The sequence below is a fragment of the Ammospiza caudacuta genome, chromosome 1, assembly GCF_027887145.1.
Source record: "Ammospiza caudacuta isolate bAmmCau1 chromosome 1, bAmmCau1.pri, whole genome shotgun sequence".
Classification (NCBI taxonomy): domain Eukaryota; kingdom Metazoa; phylum Chordata; class Aves; order Passeriformes; family Passerellidae; genus Ammospiza; species Ammospiza caudacuta.
The window spans coordinates 8,087,513-8,100,061 of NC_080593.1; the positions used below are offsets into that span (position 1 = coordinate 8,087,513).

At 46.9% G+C, this 12,549-nt stretch overlaps 1 protein-coding gene across 3 annotated transcripts in view; it reads left to right on the forward strand.

The window, feature by feature from the left end:
* The window catches only part of DPP6 (dipeptidyl peptidase like 6), a 517,007-nt gene that overhangs the window by 245,222 nt on the left and 259,236 nt on the right, over positions 1–12,549 (forward strand). The window contains exon 1 of one of the 3 annotated variants that reach the window (XM_058820938.1): positions 7,130–7,390. The exons of the other annotated variants lie outside the window; for them this stretch is intronic. Within the exon in view, the coding sequence (XP_058676921.1) occupies positions 7,334–7,390 (57 nt within the window). The 5' untranslated portion in view covers positions 7,130–7,333. Of the gene's footprint in view, positions 1–7,129; positions 7,391–12,549 lie in introns of those variants that run through there. 3 annotated transcript variants of the gene reach the window in all.

Consider the following 12,549-nt stretch of genomic DNA (forward strand, 5'->3'; position numbering starts at 1 on the left):
TTTGAGACTGGGATGATGTATTAAAATATATACACCGACTCAAAAAATAACCCCACAGTGGATTCAAAGTAATGTTTTTGAACAGTAACTACTTCAATAGAAAAGTCTGACTGTCACACTTGATCTTTAGGGTAGGCAAACCAAAGTGGGTGCGGAATCCTGAAGTGAGAAGAGCACAAGCACCTGCCTGCTGTGTTCCCCAGAGACACACTCCAATCCAGGCAGGAAAGTGCTGTGCAAAACAGCTCTAGCTGTGCATGAAAGAGCAGACTTCTTCACAGCTTGCATGCCCTGTGTTGCCTTATTTGTTTACTGTGAACTGTGGGGTCCTGGAACTTTGAGCGGCAGCGGGAAATGGGAAGCAGCAGAATACAGTGCTTCAAATCAACCTATTATAATAATTTTAAACAACCTTCTTCTGCTCAAGATTAAAAAAATATTTTTAAAAAAGGCAACTTAGTGAGGCTTTGGTAATGGACAAATGGTAACAACACCACAGGACTTTTATGTAGACACACAAGTTGTTCTTGCAATTCCCATTGTCCCTGTGTCCCCTGCTGCCACACACCTGCTGTCTCAGATAGCAGGAGTTCTCATACTTGTGGGAACATTTTGAAGTGTATCCCCTGTAGGAACAGATATTCATGCAAATGACTAATTAATGGCATTGACTGAATAAACTGGATTTGATCTACTAAATGAAAATAGCACACCAGATTGCTTTCCTAATGATTTTGGTCATGCTTTCTTAATGGCTTTGGTCATGCGTAATGGAAATGTGATGTATTTTTAACTGTAACTATATTCATAATCTGTTACTGCCTCTAGTCCTTTCACAGAACCTCTGAAATCAGGAAAATGATCCATCTGAGTGGATCCCCAAGACAGAGAGGTCCTCAGTGGAGCTTCTGAAAGTTCCTCTGGACACAGAGACCCTCCCATGACTGACCCTTGGTAGAACCAACACGTTGGAGACAACCAGAGAGGGGCAACAGTAGCAGGGCTGATGCAAGATAAAGCTGATTAGTGCATCTCCTTAAAGGCCAAAGATTTTCTTTTCTTTTATAATCAAATTAGTTTTGGGATGTCCATTGACAAACAGAGAAATCTTGCCAAAGCTAGGGATTAACTTGGAACAAGACTTAAAGTGGTTTTTTGATCTTCTAATAGGAACTATTGTGACAAGCAGTGCTGGGGATGGTGTGTAGGCAATAGAGATGCTCTGCAGCCTTTGTAGGAGTAGGGCTGATGTCAGCTGATCTCCCACTAAGTGTTTCCAATTCTAAATTCCAACTGGGGACATTGCTGTGCAATAATGTGATATTAGTGTTGTCACATTCTTGGAGAGGGGCAGGGCACAAACTGTGCTTTCTGAACAAAACAAAATTAAATTCTCCCTCTCCGAGGCTCATTCAGATGAGCACAGAACAGAAATCTCCAGAATGAACAGCCAGCATGTCTGCCTGCTTCTGAAGCATCTAAAGCACAAACTCCTGCAAAAAGAGCTTCTAACCATGCAGCCCTCATGGGTTCAAAGCTTTCTGTTCTTTGGCATCTTCTGTATGAGGAGCCCTTGACCTCCAGAGGGATCTGCAGAGGAGGCACAGCACCCTGTCACTCGCTGCATCTGAGCCATGCAGCTACAGAAGGAGAGGGGCTGTGCCATTGCTTTGTGTGTGGATGAGATGTTGGCACTGGGACTGAGGAATGGTAGCTGGTCAGCATCATACCCTGGAACATCTTGGGACTATGGACATCTTTATTTTTATGGACCCTTTCCTCTTGTTCCTCTTGGAATTTCTCTATGAAATTGGAATGGTGGTGGAATAGGGCACCAAAGGTATTTTATCAGTCAAAGGTATTTTTATCAGTATTTTTATCAGTGGAGATTTACCTTTTCTGGAGTATGCTGCTGGGCTTAGAAGAGCATTGTTCAGGCCGTGTGTCCCCACCCTGCTGCCTCCACACCTTGGACAGCAGCACCAACACACACTGAGCACTGCTCCCCTTCCATCCTGTGGGCCAGTATTGTTCCACCTGCATCCTGTGGGCCAGTATTGACCAACCTTTCCATGACTGAATGCTAAAATCCATGGCTGCAACATTTTTAAAGGTTTATCTCACCTTTCTCATAGTGGATGCCTGTGCTGGCAAAGTCTCTCTTCCTGAGTTGTCTTTAAAACATCTGCTACCTATAAAACTGTCCTAAAAACCTGTAGCCCTTACACCTTTTCCTTTGAGTGGAAACATACCTCTGAGTGGATTATTCTCTTGCCATGTGCTTTCCTGGGCATTGTGTCCTTCCTGAACCCAGAGCAAATCAGCCAAACCAGTGGGAGCTCTCAGCAAGTATGAGGCCCAGAGGGGCTGGTTGTACAAAACAACATGGAGTGATGTGTTCTGCTGGAGGCAGCACATTACTGCACCCCAAATATTAATGGTACTAATGGCTTAGAACCCCCCAAAATTTCAGATATGTAACTCTCCATGGGACCTGGTCATTATCTGGAGAAAGGGGTACATTAACAGACTGATCAAATGTATGGTTAATCAAGTAGAATTAATTTCTACCCACTTTGCCCACTGGCTTCAACTTCCTTACTGTGGTAATAAAAGGGAAATAAATAACCCAGTGTGGAACAGCTAAAGCCCCAGGTTTCAATGGAGCAGAAGGGTTCTGCATCCAATAAATGTACCTGCTGCTGCTGCTTATCACTGCTCTAGTCTGTGCTCCCTGGAACAGATGTGTGCAGCTGCAGGGCTCACTGTGAGCTCAGGCTGCTGGTGGCTCTGGCCTCTGTAACTCACAGGGAGCAGGAATGCTCTGCACTGACTCCTGAGAGCCCATTGCTGCTTCCCATAAAGGAGCTGCTCTGTATCCAGACACCTCTGCTGCCAGGGAAGGGCAGAATCAAGGATGGCCTTGCACCCTCATCTGCTAAAAAATGTTTGGCAGCAGTAACAAACTGCTCCTTTTGCTATCACGTGTTGCTGTAATGCTTCATCACAAAGAAAGGTTGTGTGCTTTAGCTCCTAGGAGTTCACAAGTCTTTGTGGTGATGACTCTTTGTGGTGGTGACAGTTTGAGCTTTTGTTCCACCTTATCCTCCAGAGCCACTGGAACATTAATTCCTCTTTGCAGTGCTCAAGGTTTTCAACAATCTTTGAGCAGGAAGAAGCTTTGTGGTGACTTTGTGAACTCCAAGGAGAATTTTAAGAATGATCCCAGGACACAATCTTGTTCCTACCAGTCTCAGGAGAGTGAAGCACTTTTCTTCTAACAGAAAATGCTCCAGGACATGTGTGACTAATTTGTTACAAGGTAATTAAAAATTATCTGTATTACTGCAGTGCTGCATGATTTTGTTGAAGCAAGCACTCTGGGTGAAGATGAGTGGAGAAGCTGGAACAGCTCCTTTCACCTGTTGCTGGTTCCTCTCCTGATGGGAGGGAGTTGGCTCTGTCCTGCTGTCAAGCCTGGGGATGGCATTCATGTGATTGTAGCTGGCATTTTGAGCATGCATCTTGGTTAATGGGGAGAGCTGTCTGTGCTCAGAGTGGGCTCCTGAGCTGTCCCAGTGGTGGCACAGTGCAGACCACATGGATTGATGGAGGACGCTCATGGCAGAGATGCAGTTTGTGCGGGCAGGGAGTGAGTCTGGAGACTGACACCTTCCCATGGCATGGACAAGGAGTGGCTAAAAACATGTTTCGGGTGTGGGTAGTACAGGTTGGACAGCCTGTTGTACATTTGACCCTGGCAGGGAGGAACAACCTGCTCCCTGTGTCCTTGTGATCAGCTGGGATGCTGTGGGGAGGGATGGATGGGAAGGTTGCACTCCCAGGGTCCTTGTCTGCCAGTGCCTCCTGCCATGCCCCTAATGTGGCTGTTTGGGACCCATCCTTCTGCCTGCTGCCTTTGGCAGGGGCAGATTCTTGTCCTTTGATAGGGCTGTGCTAATCCTTCATCAGTGATGACTCAGCCAAGCAATGGCATTGGTACCCTAACACTGCCCAGAGGTCAGGAGGGACAGCCTCACCCTGCTGCTGTGTGAGGAGACCATTCTCTGCCTGTGACTAATAATCACTTCTGGATGGCAGTGGCCACTGCTGCTCCTCCAGTGTCTCCCCAGGAGGTGTTTGGCAAGCTCAGAACCCCTTTGATGGAGGCAGGAGGGTGACAGAGAGCTTGAGGATGTCACTGCCACATACTCAGGCAGTGAGCAGCTGGTGGCCATCTGATGGATGGGACAGCCTGCCCTGGTCGGGGGTGACAAGGGAGATCAAGGATTTCAGAAACACTGGGGTGGCTGTGCCAGAACAGCAGCCTCCTAATGCACCCCTGTAATGAGGCTCAGCCACATGCATTTGCATTGCTAACTGCTGGACTAATTAGCACAATTAACTTCTTCTGTGTCCAACAACAAGCTTAGTGGGAAAAAAATCTACATTGTGAGGGACAGTGGCTATTTCCAGAACAACAGTTAAAACTGTGTCTTAAGTTGTTAACTGTGAAAGAATTGAATCTGCAGGGGGAGGGCATGCAGTGCAATTAAGTTTAGGGATTGCCAGTGTAGGGGGGTCAGGGACACAGTGAATGGCCCATGTTTTAAAAAGGGATCTGTTTTGTAGAAATTTCCAGCATGAACAGTGGAGGAGTAAAATAAAACAACCAACTAAATAACAAAAATCCCACAACCAAAAAGAAACCCCAAAACCAACACACCAATTCCAAATACAGTTTTGTTTCATTTGAATTCCTCTCGGAAAGAAAAATAGCAGAAGTGTGGAGTAAAGCAAGCCTTCATTACCACTCACAACAGGTAGAAAAGTAGACCAAGCCAATTGGAAAATTCAAACTGATCCACTTATATAAAACCTTGAAAACAATTTTGTTCCGATGGCTGGGGAAAAATGTTTGAACAACAACCTCACAGTAAACATTTAGGAAATACTGTGACTTAAACTATGGGGACTGAAGGGATGGAATTGCAATGTAAGCTAGGACTGTGTCAGAGTATAATTCAGCAAGAAATCAACACAGGCTGTTAGATTTGAATGCAAATTATTGTTTCTTGTTAGAGAGGTGCTATTCACTTATTTTTTAAATGAGCTGTTGCCTGAGTTGTGGCACCTGGGAAAAGGCAAGGTTGTCCAGTTTACTACCAGCACAATTTTGTGTTGCAGATCTTTTATGCCATGGTTCCTATGAACTCTTGTGGATGTAATGGTGACAATGCAGAAACAGTTAGGGAGTCTTGAGTGGTGCCTTGTAGAGATCTAGGGAAACTTGGCCTGGTGTTGGTCTATTCCTGAACCAAAGATTAAAATTATCCCAGGTGTAAGGAGACATTGACTGCAGTGGTGTTGGTGAATGTGACCTTGTGTAACAAATCCGTGCTGTAGAATTGGGTATCAAACAAGGCATAATCACTTCCCTGTCAGATAAACACTGTGATGATCCCTTTCCTTAGCAGGCTCAGCCAAGATCCCAGCACCACGTGAGTGAGAGAACATTTATCTTTACACAGCACTACAACAGCCCTGAGCTCAGCTCTGGGCTCCATCCCGGCTGTGCTGGGTAGGAGGTGAAGATGGGAGAGGCAGTAAAAGTGACATTTTCGTGTCACCAGGTGTTGGGGTGAGTGAGGGCTCCATCAGTCCCGAGCAAACACCGAACTGTGCTCCTCTGAGTTTTGTCCACCCATACCAGGGCTCCTTCCCGGAGCGTGGCCCTGGCTCTGTGCCCCATGCTCGGCACATCCCGTGTCACCCCGTGCTGGCAGCCAGGTGGGCGAGCGGGCTCGGGAGCCCCCTTTGCCAGCTCCGATGCGCCGGAGCGATCTCTGCCATGGCAGAGAGGCTGCAGGGAGCGAGCTGCAGCAGGGAACGCGTGCCCGTGTGTCACCCTGCAACGTGACCTACATGGCAGCCGCCACAGCACGGTGGCCCCCGGCACATCGGGGACATGGAGGGGGCTGGGGGAGGCTGGGGGCCACCTTTCACCCTTCGGCAGTGTAGGGGCTCACTGGAGCTCACTGAGGACGCCCCCCGGAGCGTCGGTCCCATCGCTGGGTACCCTGGCAGGGCGCTGCATCCTCGGGAGCCGCGCTGGCAGCTGGGCAGAGGTTGCCCTTGGCACGGCTCCGCTGGGCAGCAGTGCCCTGGGCACGGCTCTGCTGGGCAAGGGCTGCTCTGGGCACGGCTCTGCTGGGCAGCTCTGCCCTGGGCACGGCTCTGCTGGGCAGAGGTTGCCCTGGGCACGGCTCTGCTGGGCAGCAGTGCCCTGGGCACGGCTCTGCTGGGCAAGGGCTGCCCTTGGCGCGGCTCTGCTGGGCAGCTCTGCCCTTGGCACCGCTCTGCTTGGCACGGCTCTGCTTCAGAGCCGGGCACTGACGGAGCCTCTGTAAGTTGCGAGAAGACGGGAGCGCGCCTGCCAGAAACTCCGCGGGTGCGCGGCCCCGAGGGGATGCGGGACGGGGGATGCGGGATGGGGGATGCGGGACGCGGGACGGGGCAGCGGCCCCCGGGGGATACAGGATGGGGCAGCGGCTCCGCAGGGATGCAGGATTGGGCAGCCGCCCCCGGGGGATGAAGGACGGGGGATGCAGGACGGGCCAGCGGCTCCGCAGGGATGCAGGCAGGGACAGCGGCCCCCGGGGGATGCAGGACGGGGGATGCAGGACGGGCCAGCGGCTCCGCAGGGATGCAGGATTGGGCAGCCGTCCCCGGGGGATGAAGGACGGGGGATGCAGGCAGGGGCAGCGGCCCCCGGGGGATGCAGGACGGGGGATGCAGGACGGGCCAGCGGCCCCGCTGTCGGCGCTCCGGGAGGGGGATGGAGCAGGGCCGGCCGTGCACAGCCCGGCGATGGCACCGCCAGCCCCGGTGCATGCGCAAGGCGCGGGCGGCCGCCGTGGAGGTGGGGAGGGAGCGAGGACCACATCGCTGCCTCCGGCTCCGAGCTGCCAGTTGCTGGTTGCCAAGCAGTTATCATTGTTTCTGTGACGATTGCAGAGGCTGTTGCTAATTGAAGAAGCCCCCACAGCATCCTTCTCTCTGCTCCTGCTTCTTCTTTTATTTTAGAGGCTCAAGGGGGAAGACAGCCAGACTAGTGCTTTTTTACATTGCATTTTTATTTATTTCTTTTTGTGGGGGTGGGAAATTTCTCAGCTGGTGATTAAGTGATGGACTAGTTACTCATCCGTATCCCTTTAGTCTTTGTGTGTGTGTGTGTGTGCGTGTATGTGTGAACACACAGACAAGCTTACACACACACACACACACAGAGTAAAATCCTGTTTGCCACTGCAGTGGGCACAAATAGGTAAGCATGACTACAGCCAAGGAGCAAAATGCATCAGGGAAACAAGCCCAACAGCAAGACCAGGTAAATGTTTATTTTCCTCAATTTCAAACAGATACAGATTTGCAATGTGTAGCTTTGTGTTTCTCGTGTGATTGCTATGATTTTTAAAAATAATCTTTTTGGTGTGTGTTCTTAAAATTGTCAACTGAGTCACCAGGCAGTGGCAGGAGGGAAGTGCTGTGTAGCTGGGTTCAAGGTCTGCTTTCTCGGTGTGTGTGGAGACTTGGGGGGAAAGCTGAAATTGTGATAATTTTAACAGCCTGCACCTCTTGCTGAAGGGAACAGAGGTTTGTTCTGTAACTTGTTCCTTAAATGTGTGCTGGGAGGGGGAGTATGTTGGGATGAAGGCCCTTTCTCACTGGAAGAAGGGGGCAAGGGTATTTAAAAGCCCTTCTGCAGATGGATATAAAATTGTAGAAGTCGTGTGCAGCTTCTGACTTTGTCGTGCACTTTCAGTGAATTTTTCTTGCCTGGCATTGTCTTGGAGGGGCACTTCAGGGTACAGCGTGTGCCCAGGCTGTGCACAAGCAAGCAGGGATGGCAGGGGGGGCAAAAAGCAGCTGCAAGTAGGCAAAACTCATACTGGCTTTGGGGCAAATTGCTGTGCTCACAGCATCTCTGAACTCGGGTAATCTATTTCTCTTGGTAGGTGCTTTATGTGTTTCTGGAGAGGTAGAAAGTTAAAGATTTCATTTTCTCTGTCAAGGCTGTATTTTGGAGGATATTCCTCTCTGCCTGCACTTACCAGCATGGAATGAAGTCAAAACTTTCCCTGTCTAAAAAGCAGCGGGTGGCAGAAAAAAAAAAAGGAATTTATCCTCAGCTGTAAAGGATGGGCAGAGTTACAAAGTCGTGGCATAAGGGAAAGTCTGGCTGCGATCTCGGAGCTCCAGCTGAGGCTGGTGGAGGTTCCTGGGCTCTGGGGGCACTTGGCACATCAACATCTCCCTTCTCCTCATCCCCACCTTCCCCTCCCCGTGCTGGGGCTCCGCGGTGGAGCCCAGACCCTCCAGTCCTGCAATTGTTCCTCATCTCCTTGAGACACTGGAAGTTCTCCACTTTAATCTTTGGTTAGGACAGCACAGGAGGATAATTTAAACAGATCTCTCAGGGCACAAATTAATTCTTAAAATAGTTCTTCCTGGAGTGATAGGCTGAGAGCCTCGCGTACTGTTTTTCTTTTTTTTTTTTTCTTTTTGGTACAGTATTTTAGGGAAGGAGAGAGAATGGGAAGACACTAAGCACCACAAATAGCATCATATAATCTGCATTTTCAGGGTGACATTATACCAATGACCAAAACAGGCAGGCTCAATGGTTCAGAGGAAACAAGAAGAAAACAACTTTGATATTTGAGGTTAAGAAACTATACCTTCATCTAACCCTGCAGGTGTTGGACTTTCCTTCTCTTTTCAATACTTTTGGAATATATATTTTTGTCACTGTTTGCTGCAGGTTAAAATGAGTCTACCTGTGTTTCTGGGAGGCAGGGGTTTATAAGTGCCTTTTCTGAACAAAGAGGGCTATGGAGCTGTCCCTTCCTCCTTCTTAAAGCTGTGTAAAAGTGTTGAGTTTTGTAAGTCAAGAAGTATGTGCTGCATTTTTATAAAGCAGGGGTGGTTTTGTTTCAAGCAGTGTTACCTGCCTAATGCCATTTTGCTGTGGGCATGTCATGTCTTTGCTGCTTTGCTCTTCCTACATGAAGTACAAAATGCTCAGAATAGGTCTGTAGTATATGCAGAATCTTGATTGAGTATATTCCATAACTGGCTGAATTGCAATTATACCCATATGGTACACTTAAATATTCTGGGAGTACGTGCTCTCTCAGCTCAGCCCTAGTGTGAGCATGAAATAGAAATATCAAGAATATATAAATATCAATCATATTGATGAATATTAATGTCTGAGTCTGTGAGCAACTTTGCTCACTGCCATCATTTCTTTTATTGTTTTCACAATACATTATTAGTAAAATGGCTTGACAGCGGGGGGCTGAATCCAATCTCTGTCTATTGATTTGAGTGCACTTTTATCTTCCAACACCAAAAGCAGATCTAAACCCTTATTTTATCTAAAACTGTTCATAACTGAAAAAAGGCTCTATTCAAATTCTATTTCTAGCTGCAATTCTATTTCCAGGCTTATGCATATCAAGAATTACTGAGCCTTTTTTCCTTGCTTAAAAGTGATCAAGAAACTGAAAAATGTAGCTTGGAGAAAAATTGAAGGCAAAGTGCTGGTCTGGCTGCAGAGGACTGAGTCTCTTTCAGTAGCAGCTGCTGCTGTCGTAAGAGATTCTGTCCATCCCTTTTCTGTGTTCCTTGCTGTGACATTCCCTGGATCCAGAGGCAAGCAAGTGTCACAGTTGGCTTAAATCTGTGCTGTGTCCTACCATACTAACCCAAACAGGAGCTGGCCATGAAAAGACACTGCAGGAACAGGGTGGGGAAAGTTTGAAAATGTCTGCAGGAGCTTTTTAGGCATGAATTTAAAAATCTACTTTAGACTCGTGTGTCTATATGCAAATAAAGTCGTGTTCTGTCTTGAGATTTACAGAAATGATAATAATTAGAAAATGATTGGGACGTGGAGATAAGCAAAGCACTGCTATAGCTGCTGAAGGCAGGCAATCCCTTTCTTCCTCAGGTAATTAAAAAAATGTTTCTATACAATTCCTTTCTGATAAGCAGTGCTGCTCACCTCCATGCCAGTCAAACTGCTCAGAATTCCAGTCATTTATCTCCTTGCTTATCTGTCTCGTGGGTCTGAACTCTTAAGTCTTTTGGACATCACGTACAGAGAACATTCTGTAAGTGATAAGTAATGCTGTCTGTTACTGTCAGGCTGTGATTGCTTGATCAAGATGAGGGCTGGACGTGGTTGTCCCTGTGCTCCTGGCTGCTCCTGGTGCAGCTGTGGTTTCTTGTTCAGAGGGTTGGAGTTGGGCACAGTGCAGTGCACCAGCAGCACAGCTGCTTCCTGCCCAACCCGGAGCTCAGGAGTGCGTGGCAAAGACACTGATAGACTCAGGATGCGACTCAAGAGGACTTGAGAATCTTGTTCTCCCCCTCGGGGTTGGTTAGCTGGATGTGTGGATATGCCATTAAAGCACTTTTCCATTAAAAAAGGGGAAGAAAATAGCAACAGCAGGTCAAGTACTCTGACAACGCTTTAGCTATTTATACAGGCTGGAGATCTCTGTGTTTTAACATAAGCCTGTAAATTTGTTATCTTAGTTTAGCCCAATTCTTGCTACTTTTAATGGCCTTTGGGAATGCAAATAGCTCTGCAGTCATATATAAAGATAAAGAGGCTGATTTTTTAATGAAAATGTGGTAACAGGAGTAATGCTAAAATGAGCCTTTTAAATATTTTAAAAAGTGAGTCAGCATATCATGTATAACAGGATCACAGATTCTCAAAGAACAATTTTTATAAAACATATTTAAAGGGTTGATTGGTTAATTGGGTATTTGAACACTCAGGATAAGGATTGTTCTCATTTCTTTTGCTGTGTAGAAAAGAACTGTCAAGGGCTTATGGGGAGCAAGATCCTGTTCTGAAATGTGCTCATGTCCTAGGCAAGGTTGTTAATGACTGCATGGAATCCATGTAAAAGACCAAAAAATAAGTGAGGAGACAAAATAGCTTGAGGGCTGCCTTATTGAAGTGGGCTCCATGGAGGAGTGGAATCAGATCAATAGAACAGTTCTGCCTATTAGCTGTCATTAAGGTAATCAATTCTGAATTTTACAGAACAGCTGGAATTCCAAATCAGAGGTGTGGTGTCTTCAAGTGGAAAGAGAACACATTTTACTTGGAAAACCTAGGCCAGACTCAGGAATAAAATGATGGAAAGATTAATATTTCATGCTGCTAATGTTCCCCTGCCACTCTACTTCACAGAAATAGCCTGTAGTATCTTGAAGAGTGAATACCATTGGAGTATCTAATATACTATGCTGAAATGTGCCTCTACTTGTGTAACTTTATCCAAATAAGAAGCTAAGTGTGCACTTCAGCTGCATTATGCAGACAGTCCCCCTCTGTTGTTTTAATTCAGGTAATTCTGGGACTCCTGTACCAGGAGATGCCAATCCCTGTGTGCCCTGCTGTCTTCCTGCAAGGTGGTAAATGTTCTCTGTCATTGTGAGCTGAGTCCCGCGCTGTTAATTCACTCCCAGAGTAGATTAAACTAAAAAATATGGGTGTGCTCACATTGGGAAGTGGTGTGTACCCACCCTGTGAGAGTGAAAGAGATGATACTGAGTTCTCAAACACATAATTTTGATTGCGGGATTATTTCAAACAAATTCCAGGCTGGTGTGCATGTTCTTTAGTAGCTGTTCAGCATCTTCTCTCTAAACATCATCTGAAATGAAGCCAGTTTCTGTACTCTGAGTCTACTATAAAATGTGAGTGAGAGCATGGTAGCTGTGTACAACTGAGAGATTCGGTCAGCAGTGCAGTTCTGAAAGGAACAGAAGGACTAAAATTCAAACAAATGTAACTTCATGTGAGTTACATACCAAAGATATTCTTATACATATAAACATATATTTTTTCCTCTGAGGTGTGACTTAAAATCATTCCAGATCTTCTCTGCTCACTTGGCTGCTGTCCAGAAAATCACTGCCCCTGGGTACCAAATGTCTTGGTTGGTTCTACATGCTTTGCATGAAAGAATGCAACAATCCTGATTCTCTGTGACAGCAAAGCCTCCCTGCAGCACATGAGCAATACAAATTATGTCCAAAGAGTGCAAGATCCCTTCACATTGTAAACAGGCAGTGCTGTACAGCGGTGAATTATAAGTTGTGAATTTTATCTTTTTGAAGCAGGGGAGGGACTTTGCCCTTTTATTTTTCAATGTATTTCTGTTGTATGCTAGATCACAAAGAGCCACTGCTGAACCCTCTCTCTTTTCTAGCAAGGTTTGAAGTTCCACATTTTAACTGAATGTTTGTAAGCAGATTGAGCTGTGAATTCACAAGAAAGCTCTGATTCACAGAGCCATTATCTGGCACAGTCAGATTCCCCAGAATCCATGCAGAGGAATGGAGCAGCACCATGGAATAGCTCTGAGGTGCCCAGATCCAGCGCTGGGCTGAAAGGAGCCTGGCCTGGAGCTGTTGAACAGGTGGGAGGGAGTCTCCTGGGAGATGAGCTAATTTAGT